This window comes from Styela clava, chromosome 4 (assembly GCF_964204865.1).
Source record: "Styela clava chromosome 4, kaStyClav1.hap1.2, whole genome shotgun sequence".
NCBI lineage: Eukaryota > Metazoa > Chordata > Ascidiacea > Stolidobranchia > Styelidae > Styela > Styela clava.
In genome coordinates, this window is record NC_135253.1 from 410,653 (window position 1) to 429,687 (window position 19,035).

The window sequence follows — 19,035 nt, forward strand, 5'->3', positions numbered from 1 at the left end:
GCCGATTGGTTGTTACCGATGGAATGGTTTTTATACTCATAAAATGATGGGAGAACTTACAGCGCTCATCCTGTCCCCGTAGATGAGGGTGACTTGGTCCCGCAGTAGCTTGCCCCGGTTGTCAAAATGACCACGCGCCGCCACTGGAAATTACTGCATATGTACTATATATATATTATCACGTGCCTAAAAAACAATAAAACGACTAAATTAATTAGCTGATGTCATTTTTACGCCGCAAGTATGCGCATGCTTAATTAAAGCCTTGTCCTTTAAAATTAAGGACGGTTATTTGTATGATTCGACAATACGCTCTAGGTTTAGCACTCGAAATGTCGGATTCGGAGTTTGGACAGCGGCCCGCCAGTTGGAAAGCCCTGCCCTACAATTCAGTTTCACTCATACACAATGCAACTCTGCATGAGTCAAAGACATAATGTCTTTTGAAGTATGAGCGCATATGTTAAATTTGTCAACATAAAATAAAAATGCCTGATGAGACAGATTGGACCAAACTGCATTGTAGTGTAATTTGTGTTCAGAAAATTCGTGGCGTGATGATGCTCCCCGATTTTTTAAAGTATTTATTTCCAATGTATTATTTATTCACAGGCTTATTTGTTTGCGAAAGTTATTTTCCTTCAAAATACGTCCGTTGATATATATATATTTTGATACTTAAAATCAATGTAACAGTAGTCCCAGTGACAGCAGTGCCCGGTGGTAAATTAGTGATATTATATATAGCATACCGTACCAACTTGTATATTTATAAACTTCGTCCTTCACTCTCCGTCAGCACACGATTCCCTATGGTATAAGTACCACCAGTCTAGACATGCAGATAAAGATTTGAGCCTATACTGCTAGCTCGTAAGACATTTAAAATTGCCAGTTTACTTGAGAATATATATCTGCTTATCCGAATACGCCCTTGAATAGTAACCGAACAAAGAGCACATGGCTAGTCGTATGATTGAGATTATTTACAGGTTTACTTCAATATCGGAACTTCGGAAACAGATTGATTCCACGACAGAGGTGCCAAATTTTCCATTTAATATAAAATTCTAATTTCAGCAACTGACGATACCAAGGTTACATACAACTAACCCTCTTGAGATTTATTAAAATAGTGACAACGACACTATAGCAATGAATGACATGGTGCATAGACAATCAAAAAAGACAAGAGAATTTAAAACAGAATATCTATTACACATAATGAAAACATAAAATGGATAACTTTGATATGGATGCATGATTTGACACTTATTTAAAATTAATATTTTGCACATTTTATTTTGAACATGGGATAATACCGATATAAATCATTTAACATAATAATGCAACCTACATGTAAGTGTGAAATTAGGGCAAATAATGTTTTTTAAGAAAGAGGTCAGTAATAGTGTTTTCTAACTAGCAAAGCTTTGTATGAACTGGATCTCAACAAATGTTGTTATATAAAATGCATTTAAACCTGATCAAATTATTGAGATAGCTATTCACAAACTTCACAAATATTGGAACATCCCTGCAGCCCAATTGCATGGCTCAATCGATCATGGCTCTACAAAATATATCTTAGCAGCGATTGTAAATCAACATGATTTGGATATTGCCACTGGAAAGCGCTTGTGTATATGATTTGAAATTAATCTAATCGAATGACAGAAATAGACATGCTCATGACATATGATGGTGGAGTCGTATAATACCATCATTTCCTTGGGAAAAGAAACACAATATGGGAGCAAAGAGTTTCTTTAATTCCCTCTTGGGGTATATGGAATAAATTTAGATCTCTCTCGGGACTTACTTCAACTAAGTTTGCGTTACTGGCACTTAATTCTCTCAATGACCATAGTTGCTGCCTCGCCGATCTTCCTTGTTTTGCATATAAATATACTAGAGATGGATTCAATGGCAATTTCTCAAAGTTGTTCGTTAATTCTTCTGGATTGGTGATTCGTTTCACAGGAAACTCTACATTACTGCTGTCCTGTATCCTTTTCTGCTGTCCAATAACGAATCCTTCATAAATTTATGACAGCAATTAATAAAGATATTTGAAATTCTTATTTAGTAACTTTATCAATATGGAACAAATTATATACAAACCTGTCAAAATAGCCCAATGAGCTTTGTGACCCTTCCGTTTACAAGGCTCATAATTTCGATCTGTATCATATGGTACTAAAACTGGGAGTCCAGATGCCAAATGCTTTAATATTTTACGCACAGAATCAATCATTGTTTCTGTTATAACTTTTGTTTGACACTCGTATATTTCTTCAGCTAGATTTGCATAATTTTTGGCTGTCAAAAAATAATAGGTATATTAGAGGTGGTGACATTAGTTTTAATTCAAAAGCAATGTTGCGTGCAGATTGCTGGGTAATGTACCATGTTTACAAAAATATACACACCAGACACATTATCATTTATTCTCATATCTTCAGACAGAAGATGCATATAATGCCTGACTTAGATTAATGAAAGAATCTATGATATAAGGAATGATAGTTAAATTTTTGCCTGAAAACATTTCTCCCTGCTTTGTGTATCCAAGGCGTTGTGCAACTTCTAGGATAGTTTCATCATTTTCATATATTGTAATGTTTGGGTCATGTTTCTTCAGAAGATGTCCTGCCATACATAATGCAACCATCCCACACCTAAAAAAGTATTTATTTGGCAGTTAATCGAAGACAATAATATTGTTTTTGAGCAAAAGAAATTATCATCCCATGCAAATGTGCAAAGAGGGTGGTGGGTGCATATCTGTATGAACTTGTGATACTATCAAACATGCTATTGTCACATACATGTGAAAATGGGGATTGTTTTCCAAAAAACAAGAAGTAAAGTAAACCAACATTACTAATTTCACATTCAATCTCATGTTGTCGCTTAGATTAGATTTACCATTCACACTACATCAAAACTGGACAATTCCTGCTTTATTTTGTTAAATATGAGCAACTTTCTAACTGACTTAACCTAAAGCCTATTATAAGCAATCATGTGATAATGTTTCTAGTTGTAGATAGCATTGACCTATAATATAGATACTATAGAGATGGCCGGTATGTGGTGTACATACAAATGTGAACCTGCATTATGGAATAAGGACAACTTTCTGCAGTTAAACTTTGAGGTGGTCCCCATCTCAAGATATTGAAGCCAACCAAATACTTTTCACCAAGTCACTAGATAATATATTTAGGTTGTAAAATCATTCAAAATTGAATGAAAACCGTGGACCCAAATCCCAAACTTTCAGTTCGAATTAGAAACTGAGCGTTACATCATTCTTGGTACATTCAAGGTCTGTTTCACGTTTTTTTTTGAAAAATTCTATATTCAGTCAGTATTTAACATTCAATCACATTAAATTTACATTTCCAAACTATGAATCCATAATTAACAGATAAATTCTGGAAATGAAATTGTTCCTTATCAAGACCAAATTGACAATTTGAAACTATGCACTTAAAAATAAAGAATAAAATAATATAATTCACTTAAACAATAAAAACATTAAGCTTTGAAGAGGGAAGTATGCTGCCCACCACTACCACACATACAATAGTTGGAAAGTGGGCTTGTCAGATATGATGAGGTATCAAATCCCCTTGGAAGTATGATAATTTTTCAATAATTCATCCTAATTCAATGAAATTCCATATTTTGTAAGCAATTACTGTTAAATTGTTGAAGTGATAAGTTCATAGGAATGTAATTTGCCAAATTGGTTTGTTTATTTCACATCGGCTGTTGCTTTATCACCAAAGTAAGTGGCCGAATATATACCTGAATATATCAAATTTTATGGATGATACCTGGATGGCATTGAATATTGATAAATTTATACAACTAAAATAAATATAAAAGTATGCACGTCATGTTGTTATAGTAGCTATGTATAGGAATAGGATGATGATATGTTGCTGGAAAGTGATTCAAATATTCGTTTACAAAAAATTGTTACTTTCAATACATAGAAATTGTTATCAGTAGATTGCTGCTTAATGATGCCAAGAATAAGAATTAAACAAAAAATATAGTTTCATGAGTATGGCGATACCACTCCAGTCTCCAGCATATCAGTTAATTTTGTTTTTTCATCATACCGAAAAGAAGATATATACTATGATAATATTGGTTATATGCAAAATTGCGCATTTTTATTTTTTCCAACTTGATCCTAATTCCATGTAATTGCCCAACTGTGAATTTAATTTCAGCCGTTCCAACCGTATATTTGATGAAGGCATCATAAAAACCCGAGATTCACAAAAATGAATGCATGCGCAATATGTGCATCAAATTCTCAGTTTCGTGATCATGAATACTACACAACTCACAAAGCTTCAAATACTTCTTATCCAACTTCAACTGCAAAATAACAGTAACGAATATATCTAGAAAAAGTGTCACCCAAAACCTTGAGCAACAACAAGTTAGATTATGGAATACCACCAGAAGCCTTGAAATTTTAACAGTCTTCTTCCTCAATTATTATTCAATGTGTTTCTTAAAACATCATGAATTCCCAATGTTCAAAATATGTTTCATAACACAACTATAAACGATCAAAATCCTCACTTTATGGAAATTAATATTCAATCAGTTCTATTTAAAAACCCAGGTCGAAGTTGTACAGCTAACGTTAGCATTATTTCAATATATTCTTACACAGGTCTTTTGATTCCTTGTAAAACTGATACAACAGGATTGTTCCATGATATCCAGTCAACTTTCAGGAATGCATCTCTGTAATAAAAAATACTTCATTCAGCATTGCAAATATAGGATAAAGTTACACCAAGAACAAATATGAATAGCATAATCTGATTTAAGAATAATTAACAACTCCTGTATTTAGAGTGGAAGTGGTGACTCCTCTTCGGCCCATGGGCCGGGGCCACGGCCCATCAAATTGGGCCTAGGCCCATCAGGCTATGGGCCGCGGCCCATCAAGTTGTGTAAAGGAACTATTCACTTGGCTAACACAGACAGTCCCCAAACTCATAATAGAACTATAATGTAAAAAATCTGAACAAAATTCTGCCCTAACCCTAACCTGGTACACATACTACAGGAGTTAATTTTTTGGTTCGAATATTGACAATTTTGTAAAAATTGAAAATTTTGGTAAGATAATTGAATTTTTCCTGACGGGGCCGCGGCCCATAGCTTGATGGGCCACGGCCCGTGTGGCCCAATCAGATGGGCCATGGCCCCGGCCCATGGGTCGTAGTGGAGTCACCACCCCTGTAGTGTATTTAATTGACAACTCCTGTATTTATATGGCAAATGCTGGAATGAGAAGCAAGTGGATCTCTAGACTTAAATACTGAATTTAAACAAAGGGGCATTAGTTTTTATGGGTACATGAGGCTGTTTAGGTGATGACTAACCCTTTTCTAGTATCATCTACTAGACGGTTGCACAAAAACATTTCCTCTTTTTCCACATTCTGTTCCGAACCACAAACGGTTCCTTGAGGAGGTAAGGAGATGTTGCTGACTCGTCGCTGTGCAGCTGGCATCCCAACTTTTAAAATCCTCTAAATGATAATCATATATCTGTATAACGTTACCAGTATACTGTACCGATAGACTGTATACTGGTATACGGTCGCCTTCACAATACCTGCTAACGCGGAAGCCAGAAATCAGGAAATCACACCCTTGACACGCCCATAGTACCGTACTCAAATGCCTTTGTTAGTTATTAGCGCCCTCTTGAGATCAATATGTTTCTAGTAGTCATAATTAATATATATGCAGAGCAAGTAATGCGTGAAGCACTCGAACATATCCCAACAGGAATCCAAATTGGCGGAAGAGTAATCAACAACCTGAGATACGCTGATGATGTAGTCCTGATTGCACCAAGTATGCAGGAACTACAAGATTTAACCAACAAGGTAAAGGCTGCCAGCGAAACAGCAGGACTCTTTCTCAACGTCAGCAAAACAAAGGTAATGAAAATAACACAGGCACCAAATGATATAAACTTAATTGTGGACAACCAAACTGTTGAAAATGTACAAAATTTCAACTATCTGGGTACAGTTTTTACAAACAAAGTGGATGACACCAAAGAAATAAGACGTCGTATTGCAATGGCGAAGTCAACGATGATTGCGCTGACCAAAATTTGGAAAGACAGATCCATTTCACAACGCACAAAAAAACAACTTCTACGAACATTGGTATTCTCAATAGCAACATATGGAGCAGAGTGTTGGGTACTCAAGAAAGTCGACAAAAGGAAAATTGCTGCTTTTGAATTGTGGTGCTACCGAAGACTTCTGCGCGTAAGCTGGATGGACAAACGTACAAATGAATGGGTCATGGAGAAGATTGGACCGTGCCAAACACTGCTGGACAATTTACTGGACTTTAATTTACGACCCATCTGAACTTATATATTAGATGTGCCGATTGTTCAGGGGGCTCCAAATTTTTGGCGTCATAATACAAAATGTCATAGTTTGCAGTCATCAAAATGGATTTCCGTAACTACATTATGACTTATCGATTTATTTTATATAATTTGCAAAATGTAGTATGACGTCATGAATCTTTATCGATTTAATTTACATCTACATATGCCAAAGCTCGAACGGTATAACCGCGTAGTAGTAAATATTTACGGTATAACGATATATACGTAGGCTATATGTAATGCAATATTATCGAATCTCATTATTTTTTTCGGTATTTGAAGTTTGTGGAATGATCCTTAGTAAATCAAGTGTACTTTTGTAAACCAATCCTGATATTTTATATCTATTTGTTTCCACGGCTAATCCGGCTGTAAACTTCGGATAAGATAGGATATATATATACAGTGGTGGGATTCAGCCGGTTCGCACCGGTTCTATAGAACCGTCTCACGGAATTTTTTTGAGATCAGCGAACTGGTTAGCATTACTGGTTACTGTCAATGTTCTGTTTGTAACAGAACCGGCTGGAAACTATGACTTTTGTGAACCACCACTGTATATATATACATATTTATCACGGGGGAGAGGGAAAGCGATAAGACGGCTTAATCATATGGCGAACCACGGCTTCTTGCCCGGCTACCAGTCCATGTCAGTTATTTGTTTCAGATGCATGACGCGGCGGTGTGGCCCATCGTGCTAGGCGTTAGGAATACGCTCGCCACCGCACCTGTGATTACTCTTCGTGGGTTCTAATCCCATGTGGGGATAGTTATGTGCGAGAGGGTTGCTGGACTCCTCGCCGTCGTAGGATGGTTCATGCTTTCGAAAACCAATAACTAAAAATCCCATACCCGACATGGAATGGTAACCAGATGAGAGGCCGTGGTTTGCCATATGGTTAAACCGTCTTATCGGCTCCCGGGAGAAATAACTAAACCCTATCCTATGACTTGGTGGTGGAAACGGTAACCGGCCAGCGGTCACGCGAACCAAGATACGAGGGCGAGGAGTCCCGCAATCCCCTCGCACATAATTATCTCTACGGGATTCAAACCGAAGCAGGGCATTCAGGGGTACGAGGGCAAATGTATTGCCAACGCTTAGCGCGATGAGCCACACCGCCTAGCCAACGTGTTGTCAGAGGGTTCTTTTGTGAGAGCAGTTGTAAATACTACATTGTTGATGTTGGTCAAAATAGCTATACTTATATACGTACGCACGCATTTTTGAAAGAGTCATTTAATAAAACTTCATTATGGACGTAAACATCCGACAGTTATATCGGATCCATTACAGAACGCACTCACACACAATTGTAAACAGGGGCAGCAATGAGAACACAGTATGTACAATGCATTTATGAGAGTTAAAACGTTAGACTCGCAGAAAATCATTTCCGGCGTCCCAACGTTCATAATAAAGTTTATGCACTAAATACAAATATGTACGATTCCAACAGGATTGAATTTTCCTGAAAGGCACTTTTTCGCAGAGCATAGACAATCAATCCTGCGTTTACGTATGTTGATGTTTCAAGTCTGGACTTCCGATGTAGACAGATTCATATCAAGTTGCTTGAAATTCTGTAATTTTGGCAATAATATATATTATTATTAGTTTAACTCGGAATATTCAAATTCCGTCAATACGAGTTGAATATTAATTAACAATTCATTCTCTAACTATTAGCTCTTGTGCATCATCCGAGTCGCATGCCCGTTGCCCAAGGACAAATGTGGTTGATAGTAGGCCTACATCAACTGAGAGGCCAAATTTGAGATATATATATGTATGAGCACGTCAAAGATTGTTTAATTAAGGGTGAGGGATTGTGATGATCAAGTTGGCAAAACTCGTGAAGTCTGATTCATTTCTGTTCGTTTTGGGAGTAGGGGTCAACAAACCACAAAAAGAAGAAGCGATATATATATACCAAACTCTGGACCGTTTTATTAAATTACACACCACATATTCTTATGATATATATATTCGCCATACTAGCATCAATGCTTCGAAATTGACTTCAAACTGATTTGTTTCTTTCATAAAGTCTACTTCTCTCATGATTCCTGAATTGACATTCAGATATTAGATTTTGGCAAGCGTTACGGCTCAACCCAACAATTAACACTACAGCGGTAAAATCACAGAAGTATACCCATCATTGCTAAACTCACAACTCGAAAACTTACTACAATCAAATACTCCAACTTTAATTGTCATCTGGTGCATACGTAACCCATTTTCTGCGGTCGTACAACATCTCAAAAAATGATCCCCGACCGTTGGGGAATCCCCATATATTAATATTTTTACACAATGAAAATGATGAAATATAACGCCGAGCGATGATATGAGCACATGTCGCCTTAAGCGTAGCCAGCGGACCTGGGGCCCATACTACCGATCCCTTTACTTAGTCGGTGTCCCATGCACCACCACGAACACAAACTCATACTCCCGAATAAAAAATGAAATTCGTGGCCTTTTTATTACGATTTAAGCGTATTTAGATACCAGTTCAGGTTTCTCGATTACTGATTTTCTTTGTGTTTATTGTAGTGCAGTTTGTTTGAGTAATCTAAATTAAAGTATACAGATACCTCCGTTCGATGACCAAATATTAAAAGTTGTATGAACTCGTAGGGTGGTGGCGATTGTTTGTGTAATGTTTTAAAAAAGTGAATTTATATTAATGAATAGGGAAGGTTTAAAGTCGTTAAATTAGCTTGTCTACCAAGCTAATCGTTTCATTTTAATTGTCGGAGAGTAATATGGCGTGCCGACAATGAAACAGAAGGACTGGTTACAAAGTTACTGGTTATTAGAGCACGGCCCACGAGTCGTAGTTTGCTCATTTCGGGGATAAGCGATAGCTTTTACATTGTGAAAAATAAGATTTGCAACCATTTTAGACATATTCTCTAACTAATTAGCTCTTGTGCATCATCCGAGTCGCATGCCCGTTGCCCGAGGACAAATGTGGTTGATAGTAGAAGCCTACATCAACTGAGAGGCCAAATTTGAGGTATTTGTATAAGCACGTCAAAGATAGTTTAATTAAGGGTGGGGGATTGTGATGATCAAGTTGGCAAAACTCGTGAAGTTCACCATCTGCGCTGGTATATGCGTCAATTTCTGGATATTCTAATGCAATTAAATTGGTCAATATTTTAGACAACCGGTATACTGCAATAGCAAATATGTAACCAAATTTTTGATGTATAATTTGTAGCAGTTTAATTCTAACTACTCAAAAGTATTTGCAAAAAAACGTTCAATTTGCGTAGTAACTTTCTTCGGGAATATACTGCATAATAAGAGTACAACAAATCAAGCATGTTCGTTTTGACACTAGTCAATTGCTTTGCCAACTTGAAGCAGTCACAGTTTGCATTTGTTCCGTGGGATTTCTAATATCCCGCTATCGCTCCAGGGGTTGAGTAAAATCCCATATCAGAGCATAACTGCAAAAGAAGAACGTCATTGGCGTTCGGTTATTTAAAGTTTGCGTTCCAAATAACATCAGCAGAATTTGCTTTCAAATTACCAGAATCCTCTCTTCACACAAAATACAGCCTTGGTGATTAATCTTACTATTAGAACATGTTTTAGTACGTCTAACCGCGTCGCGACGGTCTTCACAGTACAACAATTCCTATACATATATTTTATGCGACTAGAATGTTTCACTTTTCCCCAATTTTAAGATGAGTAAAAACATTAACATACACACCTGCATTAATAGGTATTTAAAATAAAATATTCGTCTCAATACCTTTTTGTATATTCAGACAGTTCAAATTTCCGACTTGTCTCTTGGTTTTACTCCAGATTAGGTTTCAATGTTTAATCATTGCAATAGTACATGTATTGGTCCTTAGTTTTCCAAGTCCCTCAAAAATGGAAATTGTGTCATCAATATAATTTAATTGTTTAAGATTTGCAGAGATATAGATGGAAAGGAGAATGACTAATAAAGGAAGCTCGGACATAATTGGTATAAATGAAATCGAAAAATAATGATAACAACCTTGATGTGCTTCTGTTTAACTGCCATATGAGGGGGAAAATGAATTTGTGTACTTTCCACCAAATGCCCAGCTTATGTGCGTAGTGGCCAGTATTTACTAATCACGGGTATACAATTCCCAACTTCATTTATCAGTCCATAAATACAAATCTTATTCGTGGTGTGTTCTTGTGTATACAATTTGGACGTTGAATTAATAGGAATTTTCACTGAAAATATTTGTTTATAAGAGAAGCAGGACTATAACTATCTATATATACTTAAGTTATAAAATAATATATCATTTTGACAGTAATTACAATGTTTGCATGTTTTTTCATAAATTTATTACACATTAACGTTATAGATGGACAAGCATTACTCTTTTAAGAAGTTTCAAGGCACTGATTTTGGCCATTCCCCACACACCAAAGTTAGACTTGTGAATTTCCATCAGTACAAACATTCATTTTGACTAGAATGTTTAAAGTGATTTTGTCCTCAAAGCGGTAGGAATTGTGCAGATAGAGTTATCGTTGGACATTGCAGAGACAGTGACACCTTTCCCACTGAAATTTAGTCGCGACATTGTTCTTGTAATTGGTATTGAATCTGATATATTGCGCACTGAAAATTCCCTTTTTATGGAAATGGGTAATTGAGCTTGTAGTAATTCGAATTAGGGGTAACGATGACCGCTGTTTTGTAACCGCTGACCTATATACACTTCGTAAGCACTTTGTAATGAGGAAATATATAACATTTCAATTTAGAATGCAAAATTAATAATCCGTCGTTTATTAGTTTATAGATCCAAGTTGTATTAAGTTTTCTAATTTCAATAGATAACAAATATAAACATAATTGCTTTCCTCGAAGCTTGCGTAACTACCGAACATGTATTTAGTATTTACTGCCTTTATGGAAGTGCTTCTATTCTATTTCTTCTTGCGTCCAGTTTTCATAGAAGTGTTGTGTTGTCTGTAAATTTGCGTTTGATAGCTAAACAATGAACGAGTGCTTTAATCATACTATGCCTTTCGGATATTTGGCTATTGCAGCAGGAATTTAGTGAAACTTCATTGTTGTTCGGATGTTTAGAGTTTGTGGTCCAATGAATGACCACAGCGGAAATCGTTTTTTAAATTACCAGAAGCCTTTTCACATAAAATTTTGGAAAATGCTTTATGTAGCACGTCGTGAAATTGTCTAGTATTTGTGATATCGAATGCATTATTGAATACGAAGACACCACTACTTCTATTATAAATGTAAACAATTCAATGGACAAACCGAATTCAATTTATGACGCATTTTCCATTTTTACAGAGTTTTAATTCGTGAATATATATAGAAATGATGATCATTAAAGTCTGGTGTGAAATTAGGAGACAAGTCGGAAAACAAAATTGCATAAATATACGAAAATGTATTAAGAATTGATTTAATATTAACACATACATGGAAGGGCGATGAATATGGATTACGATGATATATGGATTATGGAGTCATTTAAAAACTATGCCACCCTACCATGTTTTTCGCTAATACAGACATACAATATAGCAGCATAAAAGTCAAGAATCAAATGTAAGCAAAATGTCGACCTAACTCGACGATGACGTTTTACTGGAGCTTTCAAAGTTATGCGCAGTTCATTATTTTGTTTGATATTGATATCTGGGATATAAGCTCGTAATAGATACAGAAATAAACTCAAATCTTTTCTCGTATCCGTCGTGCTTTCTCTTTGAAAAACGCTGAGTGTTTGCCTATTAAACTATTCCTAATTTACAGGGGGTCAAGGTTGCTGGTACTGATTGAAAAAAGAGCTGTGATAAATTAGGATCACGGATTTTATCATCACGCCACCATGTAAGAGGATAAATAATTATTATTCTTGCATCCAACGGCCGGATTTATCGAGCGAGGCGGGCTGAAGCCTAGTGACCTCGACATTCGAGTTTGAACTATTTTTCATTTTTAGTTGCTTTGAAATTGTATAGACTTGTTCCAGAATAAAACCGGTTTAACATTAAAAAAAAATTTACAAAATTTTAACTGGGTTGTCTGAATTTGAAAAAAACTCCACCCTTTTATGCATAAAAACAAATATGCTGATTTGAATTAATTAAACGCGAGTTTCGCGATTACAAAGGGCTATCATGCCGTCGTGTTTCCCGGGTTTTTAACGGATTATAAGTTGGGGACCTCTGTTCTAGTGGACATTCCGTTTGCAAACTAATTTTGCTGGCCCTGGAAGGACCTCGCTTTTAATGCTTCCAACAAAATTTGATCCTAAATTCATTTTTGTTTGCACACGAATTTATGTCGCAAAAATCCGCACCGTAAGGCGTTTGTTTTGAACTGAGTACCGTCAGTTGCATGTCGCTTACTTATTGACAACAACATCATTTTTCACATTGATGATAAATAAATAAAAATAATGTAGGCCTACTGCGTTTGGTAATAAATGGGGGATGGTCAAAAACACGTCTCATTAGTGGCATGCTCCCAAGACAGGGATTGGAGTCGCGACTCCGTCATAATTTGAAGTTTAATGTGGCGATTGTTTGCAGGTGGAAATTAATGCGTCCCGCACCTTAAATGTGTGTGCATTTGGCCCACTGGTATATGATGTTTGCTGACAGAAAAATAAAACTTGTACAGTTTTTAACAGTCCATGTTATTGAAGCAGTTATATTGTATATTTGAAGTTTTATAACTTTCGTAATTTTAATTGGACGTTACTATGTCTTCCTTATTGATATTAGCATAGGAATTCCACTGGATGGAGTGAAACAGACATAAATTGCTATGCGATAAAACGGAAAATTATGCATCATAGACAAGCCTATACCTGCCGAAGCGTCTTATAAGCATGTATAAGATAGGTATAAGCAGTGATGAGCTGGAAAAATCGTAACAACCGGAACGCACCTAATTTGCAAAAATGTAATATATTTACAACACGACGCTGACGTTTACAGAAAAATTTTGTCTGGCCTAAAATAGAGCCGAAGAACTACAATGAAATATGAAGAAATGATCTGAACTATGTCTGTGTAAAATTAAACACCCAACTGTATACTTAAAAAACTGATACGAATACCTGAAAATGTATCGAAAAACGAAAACAGTTATTGGGTGATAATAGGCATTTATGGCCACAGAGTAAGAAAGATTTAATTTTTCAAATTGAACTCACATTGAGCTGAAGGTAAAATATATTGTCAGGCTTTAAAACAGCAAGTGCCACACTCATGGCAATAAAATATGTTTTGTTTTAGTGATGCAGGAGATAATAAATGCGCAAGAAGTGTTGAGTCGGCAAGATGAGTCTGACTATGACCTTTCTGCATTCTGCAAGATAATATAACCAGAACGCAACACTTTGGCGAAGTTCGACGGCGATACGAGCGGTATTTGAAGAAAAAATACAAAAGATACAGAAAAATGAAATTTAATAAATCGCTATCCGAATTGAGATAATTATTTGCAACAGTCAAGTACAGACCCACACCCGCTAATTGGAGATTAATTGAACGTTTCTGTTGAAAGTCATGAATATGTATTGTTGACAGTTAAGATCATGTGATTCAGTGGACAGTAATGCTTGTGATATCGAAAGAATTTATCTTTACCCCGTATTGCCGCTCAGTTTGCTGGTTAAGATCAGGCGCGGGCAAATTACGGACCGCGGGACGGATCCGGCCCACCGAAGTGTTACATCTGGCCCACTTGTGTCGTGTGCTGAAATAATGAATATAGTTTTACAAGTATAAATTTCTGTTAGAAATATCGATAAAAATGACGTCATAATGCCCCCAGTTGTTGTTAGATTGCGTATTTAAACGTTAGCCTAGCTTTTGTGAGCTTTACTGGTTTTAATACTTTTAGGTGAGCGAACACGTAGTACTGCTTCAATCAAAACCTTCCCACCTAAAATATGTACGCATCAAACCCTACTTGGGGTTTTGTTTGCTCTGCCGATTCAATAATCAGTTTTATTTTTTTTGTTTTTATCAAATATTTTATCGAATATTATGCTGATTATGGAGTCAAAATAAACTTATACTTGATAAATATTTTATATTTATAGTTTTCTATATTGAGTTTTTGAGCCTCTGGCCCAGTAACCAAGTCTATTATCTGTGGCTGGCCCATTCAGTAGAGTAATTGTCCACCCCTGGTCGATGATTTAAATGGGTTGCCCGGTAAAAAAATGCATGGTACGTCAGAAATAAGCGGCTTTTGAGGATAGTTTTTTCATATTTATACATGGAGGGGGGGTGGTGGGAGTCATTAACATGGATTATTTATATGCCGCAGCAGGCCTCTGTCCAGTTACCAGTCAATGTCAGGTATGGCCTTAGATAATTTGTTTCAGAAGCATGTGCTTCATGATAAACGCCAATAACATCCAGAAAAAGTATGACTCAAATTAAAAAAATTAGGCAACAAGGTATAGCCCGCCAACCACACAGTATTGCTATAGCAAGAAAAGTACATGGTGGGAGTTATGAAAAAATAAAGTTTTAAAAACCAACCATGAAACTTTTTACCTCACCTCAACCACCTTTTCTGCAATCAGGTCAATTGAAATACTAAAATATATGATTCCATCTATTCTATTCCACAGGTAACTGCCACAATAGTCATGACTTCGCACTATTAGTATACTAATAACACAAAAATGTTAATGTCCACATACAGAAATGAATCTAAAAAAAAAACTCTAAATTGAACTTTATTCGGATGCATACAAGATACAAAGAAAACAACGCTCTTCCTACTTAATAAACCCATAGTGAAGGCGGAACTTGTGGCAAATAAATCACGAAAGTGCAGTGTCATGAAGAACCAAAAAAAAAATAATCCAGTTGGAATTTATATAAATGCTTTACGAAACAAACAAATACTGCTTCCACCCAACCATCCTTATTTGGCATAGTATGGATCTAAATATTGACAAATATGCACCATACGTTTTGTATTCACTAGTCTTTTGTAATGCAGTAATTCTCATTTTGAATTATACAGCATTTGAAACTTATAATACTACTTTTCAGAATATGACTTAGTATGGCTGTTTCTAAATCTTACACAGTTTCACAAAAGAAAGGACATATCAAGATGTTATAAATGCTGCAACAAAAATGACTGAATAACTTACTCTCTTGAACCACATTTCATGAACAATATTATCATAAATCGAAACAATTAAGTTTCGAATCTGAATAGAATATATCTCCAAGTATTGCTGGAATCAAAGAATATAATGCTAGAAGATATTTGTGCACTACAGACACGCCAACGCCAACATAAGATTGGACAGATAATAATGTACTTAATTTAAATTACAGTGACGCGGCTTGAGAAAGAGCTGCAACACCAGGAAGCGTTTTCCCTTCAAGTAATTCGAGACTCGCACCTCCTCCCGTGCTGACATGACTCACTTTATCTTCAGTGTTCCATTTTGCACAGCAGGTTGCAGTGTCGCCTCCTCCAATGATTGTAGTGCATCCACTCTTTGTAGCTTCAACGACCTGATCCATAAGTGCCTTTGTGCCTTTAGCAAAGCTTTCCATTTCGAAAACCCCTGGAGGGCCATTCCACACAATGACTTTGGCTCTACGAATTGCTTCTTCAAAAATCTTGTTACTTTCTGGACCAACATCCATTCCAATCCAGCCATCAGGTATACCTTCACTCACAGTTGCAGCTCCAACTTTGGCATCATCAGCAAATTTGTCTCCTGTTATAAAATCAACTGGGAGATGGATTTTGACATTTTGAGATTTGGCTTTATCCATCAACTCCTGTATGATCTTAGCACCATCTTCATCATATAGTGAGCTTCCAATCTTCATATTATTCAGAACTTTCAAAAATGTGAATGCCATTCCCCCGCCCACTATCATCTCATCCACTTTATCAAGCATGTTCTTTATCAACTGTATTTTGTCTTTGACTTTAGCACCTCCTAAAATAGCCAAAAAGGGTTTTTCTGGATTTTCTAGTGCTTTAGCAAAGTATGAAAGCTCCTTTCTCAAAAGAAATCCAGCTGCTTTTTTGTTGTGATCTGTGCCAACCATTGAGCTGTGTGCTCTATGAGCAGTTCCAAAGGCATCATTTACATAAACATCTCCAAGCTTTGACAAACTCTTGCGGAATTCTTCAATTTTGTCATCATTTGCTTTAACTTTGTTTCCTTCGGCGTCGACACCTTTGCCCTCTTCTTCAACATGAAAACGCAAGTTTTCTAAAAGAAATATAGATCCAGGAGGGGGGTCAGCACATGCGGCCTCAACATCTTTTCCAACACAATCTTTCAAAAACGTCACGTTTGTCATAAGAAGCTTCTGAAGTTCACATGCAACAGGGGATAACGAATATTTCTCCTGTTTTCTACCATCTGGTCTTCCTAAATGGCTCATCAAAACCACAGATTTCGCGCCATTCTCAAGACAATACTTTATCGAAGGCAATGCTGCAGCAATTCGTTGGTTGTTGGTAATAACTTTATCTTTCAAGGGGACATTAAAATCGACACGAATCAAAATTCGTTTGTCTTTCACGTCCAACGTGTCTATGCTAAGCTTATTCAAAGACATCTTCTTGCACAACCTTGCTCACTTACGTTTTCAAAAACCAGCAGCGACCAAAGCAAACTGAGCGGCATACGTGACTATGCTCTCATCTACATATGACCTCAAATAACCTTTCAGCTATTTCGTCGCGCCAGTAAAACGTTTATTAAAATTCAGATCGCCTCGTTATAACTTGGCATTATCGTCGACGTTTTCGCATTTTTTTTTCAACAAATATTTTTTTTTTCAACTCGAGGTTCATTCAATTAAGAATAGAATATGGTTATTTTGTATGTTAGTGGTTTGTCAGTCATTTCTACAATTATATTAAGAGCGCGGTTGTATTTTGTATATGTTTTTTCAGGGAAATCAAAGTAACCTACACTAACCGTGGTTACTCGCCCGAATCGGGTGATGGGCTGAGGCAATGGACCTTTCCCCGAGCATCGACTTCCTTGTTTACTTCGTGATATTGGCCAATCAGCAATATGCAAAAAGTGACGTAACAATGCCCCCTTTTCGCATCCGCTCAGACACTTTTCTCACTCAGACAGATTTTCAAGCGTGATTGTAAACATTACCTCGTTTTCGCGTTTTTGAACTCTATTCGTCAGTTTTCAGTTGTGTTTTGGGAATTTAAATAAAAATCAGATAATTCAATAATCACTCTGTCTTTCTAGGAGTTTTAATTTAATTGCAGTAATAAAAATTAGTGTAGAAATAGCTGTGATAGACTAGCCTGAAATTCTTTACCGGTACTTTTAAAAAACAGATTGTTGTATGCGATGAATCATAATGATGGTTTGAAACACATACCCCATTTTACAGACGCCAACTCGCAAAAGCACTCTTAAAATAGTCTTGACAATTTTGCAATGGTAAAGTATAGGGAGAATTTTCCGAGGGTCAAAGGTCGGGGAAAGGTCCATTGGTGTGAACATAGTTGTACTTAAAATATGGTTAGCTCACGCTTTTTACGCCTTTGCTTGTTGGACACGTCAGTGTACATAACGATCGTTTCAATATTATGTTGTTGTTGTTGTTCATATTCTTCTCCGTCACCATGAAATCGCTTTTCTCTTCGAATACAGGACCAATTGCATTGAAATTTTTAGTGGTTAAAGATTGATTTTTTGCCAGAAGGCTATTACTTTTACTTATTTCAAAAAATTTTGTGGATTTTAAGAGATTCGTTTTTTATAGGTCAGAATGAAAAATAGCGACACCTTGTGACGTGGTCATATATTTGAGCTTAACTCTCATGTTTATGTTACACTGTTCTTTCGGTATCCGTTCTTGTAATTTATAATAGTTTATGAGACCAAACAAAACCTTGAGTAATGTTTGAAGCGTACACAATTTAAATTAGAAGGATTTGTCAAGAGTCGTGTGGTACGTTAACTCTTTCAAAAGAATTAAATTAATTCACACGTACACACACAACCATAGATATATAACACGGGCCAACAACAAATTTGCAGTCTGCGTTTTTTAAGTTGATTTAGGGTCAATCTGGCGTGCTGAATCCAAAAATCACATTAGTTTTGCGCAATCAGGTCAAGTTTTTGAGAAGTGGCCACATGTCGTTTTTTACGATTTTGTTCACATTTACGCATGTTAGAGCATTTAGAATAAATTGGTAGGGGTAAAATGATGTGTGGAATACGTTTTTTTTTGCTTATGAACCTGGTTAACTTTTAGAGGTGTTTGACCTTTAGTCGTGGTTTATTTAATTTTTTTTACAATTCGTTTCATGTGGAATCTTGCAACCTTGTTTTTTTTAATCAATGTTCATTGATAATTTTGCCTTCTTTGTTTATTTCATCTTCTGTGTGAGTTAATTGATGAATACCCTTACCTATTATTCTTTTGCGAGTAAATGAGATGGCTTCGTTTAAAAGACCTCCATTAGCGACGAAGATACCTCCAGTTTCAAAGGATAGGAAGAAGGAGAAATGAAT

General features: G+C 36.2%; 2 protein-coding genes across 2 annotated transcripts; both read right to left on the reverse strand.

Annotated features, from left to right (window-relative positions):
- Positions 1 to 1,109: 1,109 nt before the first annotated feature.
- On the reverse strand, positions 1,110 to 5,787 carry LOC120326680 (actin maturation protease-like). Its single transcript, XM_039393007.2, has 6 exons — positions 5,665 to 5,787; positions 5,430 to 5,578; positions 4,705 to 4,782; positions 2,542 to 2,681; positions 2,125 to 2,322; positions 1,110 to 2,037 (listed from the first exon to the last, which is right to left on the reverse strand). Exons 2-6 carry the CDS (start codon positions 5,558 to 5,560, stop codon positions 1,724 to 1,726), a joined length of 861 nt encoding a protein of 286 aa, XP_039248941.2. The 5' UTR covers positions 5,561 to 5,578; positions 5,665 to 5,787; the 3' UTR covers positions 1,110 to 1,723.
- A 9,309-nt stretch (positions 5,788 to 15,096) lies between these two features.
- LOC120326164 (phosphoglycerate kinase 1-like) lies at positions 15,097 to 17,196 on the reverse strand. The gene has a single exon (XM_039392408.2). The coding sequence runs from the start codon at positions 17,096 to 17,098 to the stop codon at positions 15,842 to 15,844; it is 1,257 nt and encodes a 418-aa protein (XP_039248342.2). The 5' UTR covers positions 17,099 to 17,196; the 3' UTR covers positions 15,097 to 15,841.
- Between the last annotated feature and the right edge of the window lie 1,839 nt (positions 17,197 to 19,035).